Source organism: Pseudopodoces humilis, chromosome 17 (assembly GCF_049639895.1).
Source record: "Pseudopodoces humilis isolate 2021_Gansu_Grassland_sample_001 chromosome 17, ASM4963989v1, whole genome shotgun sequence".
Taxonomy (NCBI): domain Eukaryota; kingdom Metazoa; phylum Chordata; class Aves; order Passeriformes; family Paridae; genus Pseudopodoces; species Pseudopodoces humilis.
Window position 1 is genome coordinate 4,632,047 of NC_142216.1, and position 23,138 is coordinate 4,655,184.

The following is a 23,138-nucleotide window of genomic DNA, read 5'->3' on the forward strand; positions in this document are numbered from 1 at the left end:
TTGGGTATGCTATTCTATAATTCTGTATGCTCTCGAGTCCAGAAGAAAATTCCTACAGAAATGGTGCTCATTTTTTACACAGACAACACACAGCAACTTGGAAAACAGGCTTACAGAAACTCAGATTACATCAAGGCATTCCTTATGGTCTGTGTTTGAGGTGAAATCTGAAGCAAGTGGGTTAACTGTTGTCCTGTAGCTCTCATATTCTTTTATTGTATGACCAGAAAGGCTTTCCTGGGATCCTGGCAGAGCCAGCCTGCCCTGCCTTTCCCATTTTTGCAGAGCAGTTTCAGGATCCTGCTGGTACTTATCGGATTTGTTCCTCTAGCAGCTCCCTGCAGTTTCCTTTTCCTCAGAAAACCACAGGAGCTGAGAGGAAGCCCTTTCTTAAGGAGTTCTGCTTCCAGCTGCAGCATGCAAAAATCACCCTTCATTCCTCTTTCTATCTCTTCTTTCCTACGAGTGTGTTGCCAGTTTGTCTCTCAGCTCTTGGTTTTCCTGATTTTCGCTTAAAAAACCTATCAGTTTGATGCCTCTCTACTCCTATAAGGTAGTCATGCAAGACAAGGTTCCAATTCTAGCATCTTCCACTTAGTCATAAATAACTCGTAGTACTTTATTTCACCTGTATAAAACACTGTGAGGTAGTTCAGCTGCTTCAGCAAAGAACATTTCTTGGCCCTTGATCACAGGTGCAGTTCTAACAATTAAAAAGGCAAGGTATCCTTGAGGAGAGTGGCCAGGGAACAGCATTTCTCACAAGCTGTATTTCAGCATTTCATCACAGTGAGCCTTGAGTCAGTTTCCACACTACTTTTTCAACTCTCTATTATTTTATGTTATATTGCAAAAACCCAGATACATAAGGAATTTTTAAATATGAAAAAAGAGTGGAACTCCATTTGGCTCAACTGTGTAACAATTTTCCAAAACTACCAAACTATTGCTGCCAAAGAAAATTTGCCAGAAGATGCTCTGAGTTGCTTCTAAGTATTAGAACCTGAAACTTACGATGAAAAGCTTGAATCCTACAAACCTGTTACTTGGCCAAGCCCTTTCCACTTAGTACAGTCTGCTACATACTATGTAATCTTTTATCCAGGCACTGTCTGCTGTGGCAAAAGCAGGTGTGGGAAAGTCTGGAGCAGTGAATGGCTGGTAGTCGTGTCAGCTCAGTGCTGCTGTCAAGTTTCACTTACAGTCATCAAAGAGATCTGGAAAAAACAAGAAGCAGATTTTGTGGTGCTGTGAAGTGTTGTCACCTCTCAGTCAAAGCCCTGCCAGCAGGAACTCAGTGCAGCTTGGCTGTGCTGCAGGACACAGCCCAACAGCCCAGCCTCAGCAAAACAATCCAGATTGGACTGAGAGGTGCCCACAACTCTGTCTGGAGATGATGTGCTAAGAAGGAAACGCAGAAGTTCAAAAAGAAGATAATTTTTGGTGAATGAGAAGGGCAAACGGGAGCATTGTTCGTCACCTTCAGCCAGAATGTTGTCTTACATCTGCCTGAACTGGGTTCTCCTGGTGCTATTCACAGGTAACCGAGGGGGCAGGAACAGCTGGATGGAGGTGGGTGGAGGTGACGTGCATCAGGGATTCTGAGGGTAGCAAAGAGAAATTTTATCTTGCAGCAGGAAGCTGCAAGTTCTCTGGGTTAAAATGGAACTTCATCACAGTGGCTCAATAGAGTTCTAATGGAAAACAAACATGCTGAGGGCATGGTGATTTTAAAGATGCTGCTTCTTCTGCTGGCTGCTCATCTTATTAGTGGGCTTTTTTAGATAATGATGATTTGTGCAGAGGACTTTAAATTATTTCAGAGAAGATGTGAAACAAGGACATTTCACTTTGGCAGGCTTTGTGAAGATGAATGCTTAGGTAGACAGGGAAAAGATCAACTGTGGCTTCTGGTATTTTTAGCCATATGAAATACTACTGGGACAAATGGATAATTTTTCTTTTTTAAACCCTGAGGGAGCAGTCCTAGATTAAGGGCAATAACAATGAAAACAACAGGTTGCAAAGTGATACTAATAAAGACAGACAGACATTAAAAACTTGGTGGTAAGATAACTTCAGTAGAAAGAAAAGGGATATTAAAGATACTTCATGTAGTTCTTTATAAAACCTTTTTTGATGAGTTTTATTTTGAGCTTCTTTTTCATATTAAATAAGCTGGTTTCAGAGACTGGTTTTTAGTGTGTTGTTGTGGCCAATTCTCTGTGTGCAAGTTTATTTTTAAATGTAATAGGTTAGGAAAATCTCTGAGCTGGACTGGGAAAACAGCTTTCTTGCTGTCGTGAATGGGCTACTGAGCGTTAGGGTTCACTGTCCTGACCTGAGTAGCGTGACACAGCCTCCTGGAAATGTGACAAACTTAGGGGGAAGCTAACAAGTTAGAAACTGCGCAAGACTTAGAAGAGAGAATAAGGTAGTGGAAAAAAAAAAAGAATATGTATAATATTCCTCAGAAAAGCCCTGAAAAATTTCTTCTGATAAGAATGGGCGAAATCTGCTTTGAAGCAAGAGAAAAGGAAATTCATTCAGTGGTGATCATTCTGATGAAACCTGCAGTTTAGTTAATTGAAAGGGCGGAAGAGTTCCCCACAGTGGTTTTGAGAGAAGTCAATGTCTCACTATTCCCCTGTGTGTGTGGCTTGGATTAAATGTACACAAAGGAAAAAGTTAAGAGTCAAGGGACTGCACCTGGCTCAAGAGAAGCCACAGAGTCTCTTCACTTCATTGCCTACCTGCAGAGGCTGCAGAAAATGTTCTTTCCCTGAATGTGTCTCTGGCCAGATCATTACCCCTCACTGCACCAGTCCTGCCAGGACACATCTGCTTGTGCAAAATCTGATCCAGCAAAGCCTGCTGTTCTTTGAGAGACAGGAGGTTTCAGGACATGCAAGATGCACAAGAAGTTTCCACTTGCTCCGTTGCCAATAACTGTTTCTCTTTTTGTTCACAGGCTCCACAGTATCAGAATTAGTTGTGATAGGAGAGGTTGGTCAGGACATCACTGTGCCCTGCCACTACAGTGTGCGGGACAGAAATGGCATCACATCCATGTGCTGGGGTCGGGACAGGTGCCCCAGCTCAAAGTGCTCCCGGCCCGTTATCTGGACAGATGGCTGGAGAGTGACAGAGCAGCACAGCAGCAGGTACCAGTTGAAAGGGGACCTGCAGAGGGGGGACGTGTCCCTGACGATCGTGAGCGCCAGGGAAGCAGACTCTGGGATCTATTGCTGCCGTGTGGAGCTCCCAGGCTGGTTCAACGATCAATTAATTAATCACAAAGTTGTGGTAAAGAAAGGTGAGTGCAGAGGAGTGCTCTTGTGAGTACTGTTGTGGTGGATCTGCTCCTGGCTCTGGACTTCAAAGCTTGTGGTGGAAATGATTTCTGCAATCATCCATGAGACTGATGTTGAGAACCTTGCACAGCTGTTGTTAGTGGTACCTCAGTTCAGCTGCCTTGGGCAATGTTATCTCACTGCAGCCACTGCATTTACAAAAGGACATGATGCTTTCATGGAGCATTCTTAGAAACACTGAAACATTTGGAAGAAAGGGCAGCACAAAGTATTTATCCAAAATTTTATTGCTGCACCTTTGTCATTGAAAGCTGTGTTTGATTTTCCCTGCTTGATTCTAGATGAAAGCCCAGGGATGCAAAATTGGTATAGAGAAGCTTTTTATCAGTTCTTCCTTTGATTTTTCATTTTTCCCTTGTTTGTGATACTATATAGAACAAGTGGCTGACAAATGTACTTCTGCTTTGCTAGAAAATTTTTATTACGGAAACACTGTCTCTTTCTCACTATACAAATACCCAATAAGGTTAATTATGTGTTGATTTTGTTTTATTTTTTTTAACATCAGCAACGATCTCTACTGCAAGTCCTCACACTTACACCTCTGAACAGACCTCAGGTAACTTTTTCTGGGTGTTAACAGCATATACAAGCCATATTGCAAATGGGGAATCTTAGGAAGGAAAAAAAATATGATGATAGATGATAGAAATGTCTTGGCTAAAATTTATTAAACATTACCAAAGATCAGAGCTTGGATTTAAATTTTGCTTGATATTATACAGAGTCTAACAGAAGGAACATGTATATTTGGGAGGAAGCTGCTTCCAGATGTGATGCTTAAGTAGATGTTTTAGTGGTGCTGCAATGTTTGCCTTTATTTGACAGTTGTTTTGGTTTGCTGGGTTTTTTTGTGGTACAAAATCTAACCTCATCTAGAAATGTATCCCATTGATGGTAAAACACAACTGTATAATCAGAACTGTTTTATTGGACTAGTTCAAAAGAGCATCCAATTAAGGCTCCTGCCTCCTGTAGCAGTCAGCAGCAGATGATTAAGGAGGATGGTAGAAAAATGGCATTAATTTCGTGATACAGTGCCAAATTATTCTTTCACCCTGGTTTAAGGTGTGTCCCAGAGGCTGCCCACGGGCTCTGTGCACATCTAATAATGTGAGGTCCCTCACGGCAGGGGAAGAGACAGTGCTCAGCTATTCCTCACTTGTTTTCTATATTCCTCTCACAAGAGGATAAACTTCTATCATGAACCCATTCAGCTGCATCTTTTCCAGTCTGAAAAAGACAACTTTAATTTCCACTACACAAGAGAAACCTCGTGGTGTAGCAATGGCTTATTCTCTGGATTCTGAAAAGAAAGAATCAGGGATGCCATTTGTATTTCTTCCTTATCTTGGATGTTTCCAGCTAAGCAACTCCAAATTAGTGTTACTACAGTTGCATTTCCTTTCTGGAAGGAGAAGTGAAAACTTTCTCAGACAGTTTCTATTCTAGTTGCAAGTAACATTGATTCCAATCTTAGAACTCGGGGGTTTTCTTATCCCTGTGACCTCTTCTTTAGCTGATGGTGGAACAGTGTTTGAAGTTTTCAGAATACAAGGCAGTGTATGCATGTTCACACAGAGGGAGATTGGAAAAGGCAGGTGGCCATGTGGCTCTGATTTAGAAATACTCCAGAATCTCCAGTGGAAGCTGATGATCCTGTCCTCTTCAAAGTAGAGCTTCTGAGATAAGGGTAGCAATTTCAAACATAAAAGCCACCAGCTGGGGTTGGCATAGAGTGAACAGGAGATTTTGTTTTCAGGAGGTTTTTTATGTCATCTGACAGCACAGGGAGAAACTGAGACTGATGATAGATAAGACAGAAATTTGTAGCTTTTAATTTTAAATGTTGCAAACAGCTGTGCTCTGGGAAATTACCTCAAAATGTGCTGCAGGTCCTTATGCAAAAATATCACATTTTGTTCAGTCTGTTTACAGTATAGCTGCCTAAGGCTTTAAAAGTATCACCTGCTTTCTGTGACTCTGCATCATGTGCTGCTTCAAGGCCCTGAGCTTCATCAGTTTTCAACTGATAACCTAAGTTTGCTTGATGCATCATTTTTTGCTTCAAGGCCAGGTTGGATGGGGCATTGGGAAACCAGGTCTAGTGGAAGACGTGGAAGAAGTGGATCCCACAGCAGGGGGTTGCAATGATATGGTCTTTAAGATGCCTTTTAACACAATCTGTTTTATGATCCTATGGTCACTGCTTCTTGGCTCCAGAACTGACTGGTAACTCCTTCCCAGTGTTGAGATAACAGGGAGAGCCAAGTATTTCTAAGAAAGAGTTCAAAGCTCTGAAAAGGACAGCAGAAACTTCAATATTCAGAGTTTTGTGCTGCCCTCTGAAGGCACCAACTTATGATATGCAGAGCCCAGTTCACTGTCTTCTGATACACACAGAAGTTTGGGGTCCCAAGTCAGGAGTACAAATTCTTCTCTGTTGAGGCAGAGCAGTTATCTGTGCAAGTGATGTGTTTGTCTTGCCTTTGCTCAGCTCCTGACAGCACCAGTGAATCTTCCTTTACTACCACAAGGACCTGGCCATCGGTTTCTGCTTCAGAAGCTCCTCAGACTGTAAGTATCAACCTTGCTGTAGCACACCTAGACAGAGTGGATGGGCTTGAGAGGTTACTGGGTCATCCCTACAGGTCACTTCCACTGCTTTTGTCTGATTGCAACAGAGTATTGTTTTGTAGTCTGTGTTTTTAGTGGTTATAAAGAGTGCTTATGTGCTCATTATTAGAGAGGGGGGGAAAAAAGACCCTGCTTAGCATGCATAAAGTACTTCCCTCTAGAGGAGGAAGAGCTTTAGCAACATCTGTATTTCCTTTCAGGCCTCTACTCCATGCTCAGGACTCTCAGACTGCTTGGATGGTACTACAAACCTGCAGGTATGACATGATGTAGGCAAGAGTGGAACTTGGGCCACCTGAGAGCACAGTGGGGGTCAAACAGGCAGCTCTGTGTGTCCTGCTGAGTCCTGCAGTGACATCAGGAGACATCTTACTCATTAAAAAAAATCACCAAATATCATTAAACCTGAATAAATGGCATTTGTTATAACTTCAGGTCTTCTGAAAATCTCAGACTGTGTTTGACAGCACGGTTCACACAATTGTTGCAGAGATTCTGCTTGAAACTGGGCCTGTTTCTCAAATTAGGCCTTTGGTCTCAGGTGTACTTTTCCTGCAGAGTTGCAAAAGACACAGAAGTTCTTTGGGTATTGCATGGACTTGTTGCTGTCAGTTCCACTAATGCTCCTTGGCTTGTGTTTGACAGAACACGTCTGTATCGCTGCCCAGTCAGCAGCACCCAGAACGTGGGCTGTACATTGGGGTTGGCTCGTGTGCAGCACTTCTGCTCATCCTGATTTTGGCTCTATTCCTCACTAAACGTAAGTACTTCTCATAGGCAGTTACTCAAGGATTGCTCAGGTTTGTGCAGTCACAGCCGTGGCTGATGCCACGTCTCCCACTTCAGAGCAGGGAGCTGAGATCCCTGGAAGCCTCTGAGCTGTGGCTGGTAACAATGGGAATTTCCTATCCTGAAAACATTTGAAGTTCCCTTATTTAGTTTTTTACACTTTAATTTATCTTGGAACCCACTACTTTTCTTCTAATTGTTTAAACAAAATGATTTGTTTAAATTATTGTTTTTTTCTTTATTTTCATTATGGATGGCCCTTAGAATATTTTTACAACACAAAGAAGATGGGTGGTTCTGCAGGGTAAGTTTTCTGTTCCTGCTTTTGCTAATAGGACAAGTGAGGTTGCAGAAAAATAAATGTCAGTGTGCTTGACCATTCCATCACATACTTTGGCTTTATTTTTTAACCTCAAGTTAATAGAAAAAAAAATATAAAAGAAACTAATAACTCCTACTTCTTGTTACTTAATAAGCAAAAGTAAGTGTCGCTGTCATAGCTTAGCATGTCATAGCATTAGGGAGATTGCTAACCTCTGGTGTGAATTGTCTCATAAGTGGAAAGATGATTCATCATCAGTCATGATCACATGTTTAAGCATATTTTACATTTTCTAGTGAGCTGGTTGATCTGTTCCTATGTGGTTTTATTGTCTGTTTAACACCATGGTTTTTACTCTTTTGTGCAGCTTTGTTGTATTTCAGAGGCCACAAGGTGTGGGGAGCCATACTGCCCTGGAAGATGAGAGTCATGCAGAGGAAAATGTTTATATCATGGACTAAGGACTGGATGCATGGCTGCCTTTGTCATTGCTGGGACATTAAATAGTTTGCAAAATGTTGGCTGCTCCCTCTGTTCAGCAGCTGAACGTGACTGCACTACTGAAGCATTATTCACATCCTAATAATAAAACAAATAAAAGCTACTCTTTTAATTAAAATCTTTTTCAGCCTGTTCCAGAGACAGAAACCAAAACTGGCATCAGTGGAACTTCCATTTCCTAAAGAAAGTTATGATTATATTTATTATCTGCTTCAAATTCTCGTTTCCTTTTTGGAAAAAAAAAAAAGAGGAAGTGCCAGAAGGGCACAATTGTGTTCACTGTGGATTCTATCTGCCACCTTCCACAGAGTCTGTGCCATCAGAGGGCAGAAGCAATCTCAGAGTTGTGTGACAAAGATGTCACAGAGCCAATCTTGGTAGTATTAGTAATTTAATACACACTGAGTTATATTTTCATTGAAATCAGGGATGGCCTGTTCTGGTAACAGCTCAGTAATGCAATATACTAATGCCTGTCCACCTGGGTTTAAATCTGGAGGAGCCATGGCTGCTCAGCCCCGAGGGGATATCCTTGAAGCCTACAGCATCAGCACATCAGTGGACAGAACAGTCACAGCTTGTGTACAGAGAATTATGATTAAGTGTGATGTTTTTTGGTAAAGTACATCACTATTTTTCTGTGGTTTTCTCCTCAGGCATATCTTTACCCTGAGAAGCCCTTGGGGTGGAAAGTCTCATTTCCAAATCTCTAGAAAATCTGAACAACCTTCCCACCTACCTTTTTAAAAATAATGAAATTCTTTTCTTAGCTTGCAGAGAAATCATGGGCATTGCACAAAATATTGGCTGGAAGTTGGCCTTGCCTTCACACGTCTCTAGATATCAAACAACTCTTAATTCCTAAGAATGTTGAATGTGTTTGATGGATTTGACCTTATAGATGGGAAATATCTGTGGCCAAGTGCCTTTCCCCTATTGCTCCTCAGTTAGTGATGTGCCTCAGCTTTTATTCTCTGCAAAACTAAACTTTGATTTACTTCAAATAAATAAATAAATGGAGTCAGTCCTGTGAGTATGAGTTGCTGAGGAAGAGACACAACACACCCAAATCATCTGTAAGTGGAAGAATAATTGTCCCCAGTTGTTTATAAGAACACATTTTAAACAGAGGTTGGAGAAAGAGCTGAAAAGCAGCACAGTAGAGACCCCAACCCTTACCTTAAAAATTTTGGTCAAATCATTGCTGCCACAGGAAAAACAGATGCACCACAAACTTTCTACCATTGAGGTAATTTTAAACTCCAAAACGATTTCAACAATGCACTGAGGCATAAAGGCACAATAATAAAACCCGTGAGTATTTATGTTAACAGCTGAGACACCTGAGGCTAGGATCTGGTTGTGCTTTAGGGGGAGCTGGGGTCAGTGGAGAAGTTGTCCCTCCTTGTCCCAGCTGGTGGAGGTGGGAGGGCTTGGGCTGGCTGGGGAGGGCAGTGGTTTCCCCAGGGGTCACACAGGCTCTGGCTCAGGTGAGGTTTTGCAGATGAGTGTTCATGCAAAGACTCACAAAGAAGGGAAATGTTGGAGGTTTTTCTCACAAGCGGGACAGGACTGCTGGGTGATATGTCACAACCTTTTGTTTTGGGCACCAAACTTGTGCCACAGGAGATGGCACAAGCTCATGTCTGCCATGAGCAGCTGATCTCTTTGTTATAGAACATTTTAAAAGTTTTTCAGCCAATAGCATATTGCTAAAGCTCACAGACAATTGTTCTGTCCAATCACTAAAAGTATATGTACTCCTTCAAACAATGCTTGTTTGTTTGCTTTCTGTTTACAGTACATAATACTCTATTATTAAGCTTAAAACCTTCTACTATCTTGGTAAGCATATTTTTCTGCAGTCTTAAGTTCTATCTTGACCAAGCCTAAAAACTCAACTATTGTTTAATGTCCTTGCATATTGTATTACTGTATCTTCTTTACTTTCAGGCTTTGTGGCTGCAGCTAGTTGTAAGTTCTCTGTTTTTTCTTTTCTGAGGCCTATTTTCACAGCTTCTGAAAGTCTTCTTACTTTCACTGTTTTACACAGGAAAGGTTCATCCTGCTAAGGAAGGAAGAAATGGAAAACAAACTGGGACAGGTGACCTTGGGGTGCTTGTATTTTCACTCGTGATCTCTGTTCTTCTGGGATCTCTGTTGCAGCAGGCTGAAAAGGCTGAAATTGAAGGTGAATTCATGGCTGACTGAAGAGTGGGAGCACAGAAATTGGGTGATCACTGATCTCAGGGCCAGGAAAAGTGATGGACAAAACCAGATCTGCCATTTTCTGTCTTCACATTTGTGTAGCTTTGTGGAAGAAGGTACTGAAATCAGAAAGGACCTGCTGGCGTCAGACTGTATTTTTGCATTTGACTATCAATAACAATTATTAACCCAAAGTCTCTGCCCCTGCTGCAGGTGTTGCTTTCCTTCTGCCCAGCTGAGCATGTTGCTGCTGCAGGCTCCAGCCCATGAGAGGAGCTGGAGGAAGTCTGATCTGGTCTCTGAACAGGCTCTCAGGAAACATCTTCAGCAATTTCTGCTTTCTGCAATTTTATGTAATCAGTCTCTACTGGGGTCAGAATTAGACATGTGTGGGATCTCCAAAATCATCTGATTTCAACTTCCTATGCTCTTATGGAGTTTGTGGGCCAGCCTTAAGACTCCTAATCATAAAAGATGCTTGTCCATAAGGACTTTTATATTAATATTAAAGACTAATTCAGGCTAATTCTTACTGGTTTTAATGTAATTTTTTTTTAATTAAAAAAAAAGTTTTTAATGTAAAATAAACTTCTAGAGTATCTGATAACCAAAATCTTGAATCGAGCAAAATCTTTCTGCTTTGTAACTGCTTGGTAAATAGACTTTGCAAAGGTTGTGTGTGGAGCAAGAGCTTTGCCTTGGGCACATCCACAAAGGCAGAAGCTCCCTGGGCTTCTCATTACCTGCACTTGTGTCAGTGGATCTTGGAACTGGCATTTCAAACTGAGCCTGCGAGACAAGCAGGTGGCACTTGGAACCCATTCAGCCATCAGGAGATTGTCTGGCAGCACACTGAGCTGATGAGGCTGATGGGCTGAAAACTCTCTTTTTTGAGACTCCTCTGCCTTTCCTACCTGCACGAAGCCACTAGATAGCAGTAGAGAGGCAGAGAGTGACCCATGGGTCTGTGGTTCTTCCCAGCACACTTGGATTTTGGATGGCCTTTTCCAGTGCACTCTGCTGCTGTTGGCCCAGCCTTGCTATAAAAACAAAGCTGATGGGATGCTGTGCTCATCCTGTGCCTTTCCTGGTTGCCTGTGACATACCATCCAGTCCTGTCTGGACAAGCTTCATGGAAATTTGTAGCTGAATAATGACCCAAGTTTGTGCCTCAGGTGAGATTCAGCTGCTGCCTGCACTGGCATCAGCTGAACATCAGCTCACAGCCACTGCTGGGTGGTGAGTAATGCGAGAAACTGTGATCATTGAAGGGAAAAAATCTCCAGGATATTGGATGCCTCAGGTTTCATTAGTTCTGTTCACAGAGCAGCTGTGCCATTGTATGAACTGTACCTGGTAGAATATTGGTATTTTACTCATTGCCTTTACTGCTAAAATTTTATTTGCTTTTTTCAGTGCTAGCAAGCAGAAGGGTGATATTTTCATGGGCTTGACTATCATGATAAGCCCAAAATCTCATTACTTAAAGTGTAATGCCTGGTTAAAAGCCCATCATTTTATCATTTGAGCTTGGAATTGCACTCCAGTTTGCACTGCGCTACATTTATTTGCACAGAATTTTGTCTATCTGCAATTCTTCATTCCTGACCTTACTGTCCTGAATTACTTTTGCTTTATTACTCAGCTGTTTCAGAGAAGAACTTCCAGAGAACTTATTTGTCAATTGGTCAGAAAGAAATAAAACAGTCAGAAGGAGTGAAGTATATTTCTTGAAGATGATGTTGCATTTCTTTGGGAAGGATGTGGTTTTGACAACAAAACATTTGCAACTTCCTCCAAAGCTATCTTTGCAAACAGAAAATACAAAGTTGGGGAAAGAGAGGGGTCTTCAAGCAGAAGGCAGAAGCATGGGAAATGAGGGATTAGACAAATGTAAGTGAAGAGAAAGTCTGAGGGGAGATTGTGCCAAATATTTAGGGGTGTAAAAGCACAGAATTTGTTCTCAGGACCCTGGAACAGAAGGGGGCCTTTAAAGTTCCAGGCAATGGCAAAGCAAATAGAATATTGAAATTTCTGGTGATAATATCATGCTGAGTGTCTTGGAAGAGGAAAGGTGAGAAGGGCAGCCTGTTCCAGAGTTTACTGCCCTCTTGGTAAACACTCCCCAATGTCCAGTGTAAACCCCCCTGGTGAGCTTGGAATCATCCCCACGTGTTCTGTCAGTGGATACCAGGGAGGAGAGATCAGCACTTCCCTGTCCATGTCCCCTCCTCAGGAAGCTGCAGAGAGCTCTGAGCTCCTCTCAGCCCCCTTTTCTCCAGTCCTGGATCCTCAGCTGCTCCTTGACGTTCATTCCAGCCCTTGCCACCTGCTCAGCTGGCCCCATCTGGGTACATTTAAGTACCTGAATGTCCTTAAATGGTGCAGACAGAGCTCCAAGTGGGGCTGCAGCAGCGCTGAACACAGTGGGAGATTCCCTCTTTGGCCAGTTCCTATCCGGAAGCGTAGGAAAGAAACGCAGCGTGTAAAATCTGGAAATGGAGAAATGAGACTTCAGTGGGACTCACTCAGCGCCTCTGGAAAGGAAAAGATCTGGTTTTCTCTTCTTCCACTTGCTGTCCTGGTGTCTCCGTCAGCCAGAATGTCCCATTTTGTGCTGTTTCACTGGATGATGATACAGATCTTTATAGGTGAGTCTTCAGCTGGTTTTTGTGCATTTGCTCAGGAAACTAACTTTTCTTTTTTTCAAATGAAAACCAGCAACACTTGTTTTGTGAAAACTGAACAGTGAAAAAGATCATAATTGTATATAGAACTTAAAATTTTTTCTTAATTTACTGAGTTAATACTGCTTGAGGTTTGCGGTTTTTTCACTTCTAAAAATTTTTGCAGTTTCTTCTGTGTTAGTGCCCTTGTTCTCTTCCCTTGCAGAGCTCCTGAAGGATGAGAATGGCTTTTTGTTACCTGCTTTTAACTCAGCTCCATGCTGAGAATGTGTTGTCTTGAGGTTCAATAGTGAGTTAAGTGCTTATTTTCTGTTTATAGTCATATCCTCTGCAATCTCATCAGCAGAGAAGCTTCAGTAAGGAAAAAAAAAAGAAAGGATTGATAGGGCAAAGATTTCAAATATCTTCTGTGAAGTAGGAAAATTATTCCAGGAATAGATCAAGGGGGAAAAAAATCTTATCAAACATTTGTCTTTGCTGGAGGATGAACGTTTTTGTCCATCCACTGACCACTTTATGGGAGAGAAGACAACTACAAGAGCAACTATTGGAATTACTGCTTAGTGCCAACTGCCTCTGAGGGTGGGTTTGAGAGAGACTGTACACAAATATGAGTATACCTGTATGATCTAACCAATTATGAATACCTCTTTCTATTTTGGATGGGATATTAAACATCTGGAGTCCATTTCTCTCTCACTGATGAAAGACTTCGAGTGGCAAACCTAACAGACTCCAGTGGGAACACCCAGGCAGAACCTTGGGTCAAATCTGGATGCCTGGAAAATCAAGGCCTTGGAGAAGGGCAGGATTCCCTTCACAGCAAGAGCAGGGTTTCAGGAAGCTCTTCATTTCAAAGACCTGTTAATTCCCTCCTATTTACTATTTCCTTTGGAAAATGTGTCTATAGAAGAGGCTGCACCTGAGAAGTAAGTTATTTATTCCTTGCAGAGGTTCATGCTGCTGAATCCAGGCTGCTGCAGCATTGAAGCTCTCCTTGCCAGCCTGCAGTGCAGGCAGATGTTGGCAACATTAGCTTCACACAAATTGAAAGAGGATTTGAAACTGCAAAACCTGTAACTTTCTAGCAGGACTACTAGAGGGAAACGTCACTCAAGACACTCTGATGTCTTGTGTCTTTCCTCTTCCTCTTCTAAATTATTTACTGATTTATTTACTAAGTTTAGGGCTCTCTTTCTCTCAAAGAGAAGAGCAGGCAAATTTTCATTTTTTAAAGGGTTGCTTTCCAAGGCTATTTTTGTGCTGTGCAGAACTGGGCTGAAATAGCAGAAGATGAACCCATTTCTTCTCAAGCAGTGACCTGAATTCTAGCAACACATCTTTGTTGGGGTGACTTGAAAATATGTGTTAACCTGCTCATGACTAACCCCTTGCTCCCACATAATACTTTCAAGATTTCAATGCTGCATGTTCTGTCCTCATAGAGAGAGGCTGTTTTTTCTGTTTTGCTGTTTCAAGGCAAACAAACCTTCCCTTTCCAGGGGCCAAAGCCACCATCTCACAAAGCCTTATCCTGTATTCAGGAATTCAGTTTCTGGCATATCCTGCCTTCATTTCACTGCAGAAGCTCCTGCCCTTCAGGCTGTATTGCCTGTTGTTTTGTCTGCCTCTATTCTTTCAGCATTTGGAGCTGTGGAAACCTGAATGGGTTGGCTTCTCTTGCCAGTGGGATAAGCAATAATGGATCTGAAATGTCATCCCAATAACAAGTCATGAGGCAGCCTGCCACAGACTGAAGCCTCACCTAGGGAATAGTCCATTAAAGAGAAAACAAAAGAGACACGGACACAGTTGGAAGCATCTGTTTGCTATCTGGGAGTGGTGCCAAAAAGGAAAGGCATTCAAACAGCTGGCAAAATAGAAATGTTTGGCAAACCAGGGCTGGAGCTGGTGATAATAGCAGTGGCAGCAAGTCCTCTTTGGGGTGAGCAAGCTGGCCATGAGATATCAGATCTGCAGGGTTGGAGGACAGGTCTGGTTGCTGCCCAGGTCCCTCAGTTCCTGCTCCACAGTGTGTAAATGATAACATGGGGACAAAGGAAAGGTAGGAAGACTGATACAGACCAGGTGAATGTGAACCAGGAAAGATTTATTCCTGTCTGGGAACTGTTTTTGTATAGTGACTTTTGTGAAGAAGAAATCTCTTTTAAGGCAATCTGGGAAATCATAAACAGTTAAGAGGGAATAAAATATAGCAAAGATTCAGATCAGATGCCAAGATGGACACTGGCTGTAAACACCAACTAAAGCTGGTCACTAAGAGTAAGAGGACAAGGGAAGCATGTATGTGCCCTGTTTAACATCAATATGACACCAACAACTAAAGCTTCTGTGCAGAGAGTTCCACAAGGTAAGTGGGATGAGTTGGCAGGGCTTGCTCAGTGCACTTTCTGAGAACAGGTTCCTACAGACAGATCCCACTGCTCTGCCAGCTTAATTAGGCCCTAATTTCACACATGAAAAGGTATTTTGGACCCTGCTTTTGAGACAGTCAGTGAAAGGCAACTGTGACAGCATTTCCTTTTCGAAGGAGGTGATGGTGGGCTGGGAAAACCAGATGTTTTTCACAACAGGGTTCTGAACAACTTTCAAACAGCCTCCCAGGAGAGGAGATGGGAAGGGAGCAGGGTTTTCAAATTCCATTTGCAGAGGTCCCACCTGTGCTTGGGCTGTCAGCGACAGACCCCAGCTTTGCTCACCACATGTCTGATGCATTTTGTGAGCCTCCCTCCGGCAGCTGGCCAGGACCAGAGCAAGGAGCAAAGCAAAGAGAGCTGTTGTCTGTAGTGCCTCAGGCCATCAGCTGCCACAGGCTCCAGGAGAAGCCGTGGGGATCAGCAGCTGCGGCCTGCCTGCGGGCAGGAGCGTTTCTTCTCACGCTGCTCACTCCCTGTGTTGTGTGGGCAGAGTCACCATCAGAGACACACTCAGCTCTCCTCGTTCTCCCCTGCAGCACACACGGTGTCTGAAGCAGTTGTGAGAGGAACAACAGGACAACCTGCGACACTGCCCTGCTCCTACCGCGTGACGCGGCGCTCGGGCATCTCCGACATGTGCTGGGGCAGAGGCCCCTGCCCCAATTCAAAGTGCAGCAACAAAATTTTGCACACCGCTGGCAGTAAGGTGACGTTCAGAGCGTCGCAGAGGTACAACCTGCACGGCTCCGTGTCCTTCGGGGACGTGTCCCTCACCATCGGGGCGGTGAAGGCGGAGGATGCGGGCATTTACTGCTGCCGTGTGGAGATCCCCGGCCTGTTCAACGACATCAAGCGGAACATACGGCTGGAGGTGGCCAGAGGTGGGTCTGGGCACCTTGGGGAGGTCCCCAGCACGGAGAAAACACTCCCTGGGTAGTGAAAATTGGGGTCTATGTGTGCTTTTTCGGTTTGTTTTGGCCAAAGGTGTTTTTCCCAAATTACGTATTTTTCAAGGGAGATCCGCAACCGGTTGCCAATTTGAGTCACAGTCAATGTGCGGTTTAGATTAAAAAAACCCCTAATTTTACCCTTTTTTTACCTTACAAATGAATATTTCATTTCTTGTTGTGTTTCTCTGCTTGACTTTTTAAAAGATGATGGAATTAAAAAGGGATTTATAATTTAAAGAGCCCTTGGAATGAAATTCAGTTTCTCATTTGGCGTTCACCCCAACACTGAAAAAACTTTTGTTTTATTCATGTCATAAGGAGACACATTAGGATGACCCACCCTTAAGGGTGCTTCCTTCCCCTTAAGGGTGGGTCCTCAACATCCACATATTTGGAAATTTTGCCTCAGAGTCTTGAAGGTCTTCTTCCCCTTCCTATTATTTTTCTGAGCTGCAGGATAAAGCAAGGTCTCTCACAGAAAAGAAAGAGATGATATCCACCCTCCACAAAGCAGAAAGATAATTTTTCTCTGGCTTTCACAGAGTGCAGTTGGTGTTCACAGCACATTTATTTGTCTTTTTTAAGCAATACAACAGGAGAGAGGGTGAAAAACACTGCAATTGCTTGTCTGCGTCTGAGGCTGAGGGCAACACTCCATGAAAGAAGTACCAGTTGCAGAGATTAGCAAGAAGATTGTAGCTGAAAAACCAAGCTGTTTTATTTACTGTATTTTTATGAGGATATTGAAAAGCAAAATAACAAAGTTTTCAAGCTTTGGGGTTTTACCACACAGGGTTCTGACCCTTAGAATTCTACAAGAGGGTTAAGGAGGGGGTGTTTGAGACTGGTAAAAGAAAAGCAAATCTGTAAATCTGTATATTTCTCTGATTGTGCTTTCAGCTAATTAAAATAGCTTTATGAATAGTAACTCTCCCAACTTCATTGTTAGCATTTTAGCAGCCAAATAATTTTTATTCATTTCTGCATTGGCTTCCCTCAGGGTTGGTTGTGAATGCTCTGACCGTGCTTTTCCCTTGGCTGTGTTTTTTCCATGCAGCCCCTCCGGTGACCACCACAACCACCACCACCACAAAAGATCCTGTTTTCTCCAAATATATTACAGAAACAACTTTTGCTCCTCAAGCAACCTCTGATCTCCAGCCAACACCAGAGACTGCAGTCTGGCTGACAAACAGCATCCTTCTACCAGAAACCACAGCTCCCGAGTCTCCAACAGTGACTACAGGGGAGATCTCTTCTCCCTCAACAGTTGCTAGCACAGAAAATGACATTTTTCCTGTAACTATGGTGGAAACGAGTGCTCCCCCAGATTTTCCAACTACTTCCCAAGCAGCTGATGTGATGACTGAAGATGTCATGTTCTGCTCCACACTCCCTGGAAGTACAGAGGGTAACCGGCACCAATCCTTTCCTTTTTCTGTGTAGCAGAGATAGTCTGTGCTAGTCTGGCTGGCCCCACAGAGACTCTTCAAATACTTATATTTATACCTGGGAAGTTCTCTCTGAAATGCCTGTGGGTGTGTTTCAGGGGGTTTAGGCAAACACAGATCAGATGTTGTAGATGATGCTAAATTGGGGTGAACAGCCAAGGCAGCAGAGGGTCAGGCTTCCTGCAGAGGAGCTTTAACATGGAGAAATAATGTGCCAGAAACTTCATGAAGTGCAACAGAAATAAATGCAAAGCCCAGCACCTGAGGTGGAGTACCAGAGATTCACTTAACTGTGCACTAATTTTTTTCTTGATTTGGGAAAGACAATTGAAATTGCCTGGTAAAAAGTTTAGTTTAGAGTATGTACTGCTTGAAAAATAGTGAGAATTCAAAACATGTTTAAAATTGAGTATTTACATTCTCATCTCATATGAAGGCTGCTGCTGTTGTTAGTGATCAGGGTGACCTGTTATCAAACCATTTGTAGGTTGCTACTTTATCCACATTACTGACTTAATATCCACAGATTGATGTCTGCACAAGTTTGAATGCTGTGTGGAGACCCTTCTAATTAGTGATCTTTATAAGCTTTACTTTTAATTTTGTTTCAGTGACTTCTGAACTCCCAGGTACACTTCCAGCTTCAGTGATTACTGAATTCCCAGGTACACTTCCAGCTGCAGAGGAAACCACCAGCTCTGTCATGATGGAAGAGATGTCAGTCATGGGTGAGTAGGATAACATTACAAGGTCAGAAGTTGCTTGCTCACAGAAATTAAAAAGTTGGCAGAAACAGGAGTGTTGAGTGTTCTTAAGAGTGCACCAAACCCGTACTGATAGTTATTCTTTGCAGCTGGCATTGAGAAGTATCCAGGATTGACACAGAAATAGTTTGAAATCATAATGTAACAACAGCCGAGAAAAACATGTTTTTATACCTCCAAAGGAAGTTGATTTTGAATAACTCATGACTGTCATGTATCTCAGAGCTGAGAGAAGTCAAAAACTGAATTTTTCAACATCACTGAATTCTCAGATATCTGATTTGTCATCACTATGAGCTCACTGAGATTAGATTGGATATTAAGAAAAAACGCTTCTTTATGAGGCTGGTGAGGCCCTGGCACAGGTTGCCCAGAGAAGCTGTGGCTGTCCCATCTCTGGAAGTGTTCAAGGAAAAGTTGGATGGGGCTTGGAGCAACCTGGGACAGCGAAGCTCTCTCTGGGTTTTCCTGTTTCTTGATGAAGGCTGACATTTTCCCCGGCTTCCTCAGCCACCACTTGTGGTGGAAACTGATCATTCTCCTTTGGTTGCAAGGTGCTTTTGCCCTTCTCATTCCCTGAGAGTTCAGTTCTTCTTGACTGAAGTAGTGAAAGCCACTGCAGCCCTCACTCCTTCAGGTGACTGTGCCAGAAATAATTTCAATCTTTTTCATTTTCAGAGGTTTCAGCAAATTCAGATGGCAGTGCTGGGAAACATGAAGATAGACGAGATAAGGTAAAACCTCCTGTAAGTTTCAAGAGTGTTTGGGTAGAAATCAGTCACTACAGCAGGACATGCTAGTGATTTTCAGTGTATTCATACTACAGAAATTGCTTTTGCAAACAGTGGCTTGAACTTTTATTTAGAAGCTCAGGTACCACCTGTTCCTCTTTTCAGTGGATAGAGCCAAAGCCTGAGCATTCCATCTGACTTGGACACTTCAGAAAAAACTCATCCCCTAGCATCCCTGTGAGAGAGAGGAGGTAACACCCTCAGGGTGTGAGCAGGCAAAATGCAAAGTTAGGAGGGCATTACACCTCCCTGTCTCTAAGAGAAGGATGGGGGTGACTGAGGTCCTACTTCTACTTTGAACACCTCATGGAGAAATTCATGTTAAACGGGATGAATCTGGTTTCAGTATCTCAGAATAAGGTTTATTAAGTACTGAACAGGTAAATTAAGTTGTTTATCAGGATCAGCTAGATGTATCTTCTCAACACTTTATACAGGCAAGCTCAGAACAGTATTTCTAACTGCAGCCCAGTGCTCTGAGCCACCAGTGCAGCCCCTCCTGTGCAAGTAGCTCTAAGACAAACCTGCTCCCAAAGCCTTTTCAGTTTCCTTCTTCTCCCTTCCAGTTTCCCAGCTCTGCCATTCTCATTGCCTGTGTCATAGGGGGGTCAAGCCTTCTCATACTGATGATCTCGTTGGTTTGGAAACGTAAGTATCCTTCAGCTAAATGATTCTAATGCTGGCCTGATGCACATGTCCTCCTGAGTCCCTGGTTGTTCTGGGAACTCTGCCATGGTCCTGCTGACAGTGCTGTGTTCATTTTGTGGGAGTTGCTGTCCTTACTCCAGGACTGTGGCACCATCAGGAGGCCAGGGAGGATGAGTTGGTGAGGATGCAGCAGGAGACAGGCTGTGCAAAGAATCTGTTCCCTCACTGGTTGCAGGGCTGGCTCATCCTGTCTTTTTATACTTAAGTGGCCCCATAGTTTCCTGGAAAAGCTCCCAAAAGACACTGGTGTAACTGAAATCAGGATGGGATCCTTTCTTTCCTGCTTAGCCCACAGAAACTTTGCAACTTGCTGTCATTGCTTCTGAGCTCATTTGACAGATACATTAGAATTATAGATTTTGTTTTGCCATTGTAACATTAATATTATTTTGCTTCCAGGTAAACAGGCAAAGAAGTTTATAGTAAAAAGGTAATCCATTTTGTAATTTCCTATTAAAAGTTCCAGTGTAATTTTTCTTAGAGACAGGAAGGTATTGGCCACTGATTGTAATGGGTGCAGTATTGGCTTGTGGTGCTGATTACCAAAGTTGTATTTGGAGGAAACTTCAGGTAACTTCACTCCAGAAATTCAATAATGGTTCCTGGATGCTGCTTCCACGTAGGAATGAACAGAAACCCAGAGCAATGGAGAAATTAAGGAACTGTTACTGCAGTGTAGTGACTACAGCTTAAGGAAGTGCTTCATCTGCTTTTATTTTTGATTGAGTACCAGGACATGATACCTTGTGCAAATGTAATTGATAAGTTCATATTTTCTGGCCTATGTTGAAAAAAAATAACTTCCGTGGACAAACCACAGGGGAATCCAGTGAGGTATCACCCCTTTTCCAAAGACCAATAATTTTTCAATGGTAGCTGGTCCTTCACTGCTTGCTCTCCCTGGGAGACAGGGACTGGGGAGAGACTTTTCTGAATCCCATGGTGGTTACCCTACAGCTGCCTTTACAGGGTTTAAACAACCTTTTCCTATCCATGAGAAGAATGCAAGCCAGGTAAATACCTCCCTGGTGTAAAAAGCAGGAGTCACTTCATTGCAGTCATTGGACTCAGTAGCTTCAGGTTTCCTCTTTCATGGGAATTTGCTGATGTTACAAATGAAAAATAATGCTCTAAAGCAGTAATGTCCTTTTTCCCCATCCATGGTGATCACTGCAGTGTTGGACCACCAGAAGAGACAGACAAAGTTTTCAGTGGTGCTGAAGGAGAAAACAACATTTTTTCCCTGTGAAGAGCTCCTACATCATCTGCAGATGCCATGGGAAATAAAAAGGGCCTGTTCCATGCTGCACTGAGAGATACTTGTGAGCCCTCAAAATATCAGTGGGTATAAAACAAAGGCCAAAGCTTCAACTATGAAAATTTAAAATCTTTGTGCAAATTTTCCCATGTCACCCTTAAAACTCATTGCATAAAGAAGCTTATTTGAGAAGGGGCTTTATGCATTATTCATGGATGCTTCTGGCATCTGCCTTCTTACTAACACCATGTTGCACAATTGAATTCATTTTTCTCCATTTTTACTAATGCTCTTCCTTGAATGCAACTTGTACTGTGAGGAACAGCAAAGATCACATGGAAGGCTGCCTATCTTCAAATTCCCATAAAGAAAGAAAAGGAATCATAAAATACAGTTTTTAATGCTTTTATGTAATCAACAGAAAAATTAGGCTACAAGAATGCTGCGAGTTTAAATAAAAATTGCAGATTATTTAAGGGGTATCACTACTGCCTGTGATTCAGCATATTTGAATAACCCTTGGAGAATATATTAATAAACTTTGTAATTTGTCGCTGGCAATTGGACTTTTTATGCCATTTCCTGAGGCATTTCAACAGGAGTTAGTTATTTCCCAGGTGTGGAAATGACTGGTGTGCCGTCTCAGCTCTCCAAAGAAATACTGCAGCATTTCCAGAGGTGGGAAAACACCCAAAAGACCAACCTGGAGGGAAATTTCTCTACCCTGCCTCCACAAATCCCTGTACCACTTATTTCTAAATCCATTAAGGAAGAGGGATTGTCCATGGAGGCTGGGGCATCATTGATGGGATGTACTGCAGAGCTTTTGTGTAATTCCCTGGGGTCCTCAGCCATCCTGCTGCACTGACTTTGGGAGAAGATCCCAATCCATGACAGAGTTTGTTCTCCCCACTGCCTGGAGCTCATCAGTGCTTGCCATGGCACCTCTGGGCAATGAGAGCCTGAAGTAAGAGCACATTGTGGGAACAGCATTGGATCAGAAGCCAGCAGGGTCTGGCAGCTCTGGGTTTCCCCGCTGGCTGTGCTCAGGGCTGTGGTGAGACTGTTGAACTCTCCAGTGTCCTCTCACAGGCGGCGAGCTGGGGCAGGCAGGGGAGGTTCCTCTTTGGGGTCTTTCTCTGTCTCATCTGGGTTCAGAGCCCTGCCCTGCACCCCGGTCTGGTGGGGCTGTGGGAGGCACAGGAGAGTCCCCAGATGTTGGACGTGGTCTGTGGGCTCCCAGGCTGGGTTTGCTCAGCTGACATCTGTGTCTGTGCCACACCAGTGACTGTCACCACCCGAACACTGAGCACAGAGACCTGGCATCTGTCACTTCTAGGCATGAACCCACACAAACCTGCATGGAATAAAAGGAAACAAGCAACAAAGGAAATCCCAAACAATTCTGATGTACTCCTTTGAAAAAGCCAAACTTTTCTTTATGCCCTTTTTTTCTCCCACCTAATTAAACCTGCTAATTAAGTCAACAATATCTCCAATTGGCAGAGTTGGGCCAATCCTTTTGCTCTTACTAATTAGCTCTTCACTAATGACTTCTTTACAGCAGAGCTGGCTCTCACTTGGGAAGGTTCTAGAAAATTTGCAGTGGTGCTGGCTGGACTTAAAAGCCCTGGTTTTGGGGAGTTGCACAAGGGGAGAAGAGATGGGAGCCAACAAAGTGAGTTTGATCTGATCAGCCATGTGGAAGTGCAGCCCTGAGAAGCTGCAGGGTAGCTGTAAGTGTAACTTATGCCACTGAGAATTCTTATTTATCTTTTTATTCAGCCCAATTATTGAGGCAGAGCCTTGGGTTTAGAGTGGCAATTGGAAGCAAGGATTTGGGGAGGGTTTCCTTTAAATGAAAATTCATTGAAGTTATTTGTGAGGACTCAGGCTGTCAGTATGTTCAGGGAAAGGTTAAAGTGAGCCTTTTAAATGTAGCTGGAGGAAATGCTGCTTTCCAAAAGCAACAGAAGGCCCAGGATGCAGTCTCTGGGTCTAGAGGAGAAAAACTGGAAGAAAGCAGAAAGTCTTTAGAAAGAAAAGGCTGTCAGAGAGGACATCATTGGCATCTGGAAATGTTGGCCTTTATTTTTAAGACTTTTACCTTGGAAGGTAAAAATAATACACTCGAGTAAAGATAAAGCACTGTAGCCAAAAAACCCTCTGGTATGGAATTAAAGCAATACATGGGGCAAAGGAGCAAAGCTATTTGCTTTAAAACCACCCTTCATTTTCCCAAAACTCCAGTCCCTCCATC

At 43.0% G+C, this 23,138-nt stretch overlaps 1 protein-coding gene across 1 annotated transcript; it reads left to right on the plus strand.

The window, feature by feature from the left end:
• Nucleotides 1-101: 101 nt before the first annotated feature.
• Nucleotides 102-21,439, plus strand: LOC102103134 (uncharacterized). Its single transcript, XM_088063739.1, has 16 exons — nucleotides 102-1,540; nucleotides 2,972-3,316; nucleotides 3,883-3,933; nucleotides 5,872-5,951; nucleotides 6,212-6,268; nucleotides 6,657-6,771; nucleotides 7,065-7,104; nucleotides 7,490-7,580; nucleotides 12,068-12,482; nucleotides 15,493-15,837; nucleotides 16,964-17,317; nucleotides 17,969-18,085; nucleotides 18,800-18,867; nucleotides 19,479-19,560; nucleotides 20,020-20,050; nucleotides 20,797-21,439. Exons 1-16 carry the CDS (start codon nucleotides 1,492-1,494, stop codon nucleotides 20,867-20,869), a joined length of 2,313 nt encoding a protein of 770 aa, XP_087919865.1. The 5' UTR covers nucleotides 102-1,491; the 3' UTR covers nucleotides 20,870-21,439.
• The last annotated feature ends 1,699 nt before the right edge of the window (nucleotides 21,440-23,138 follow it).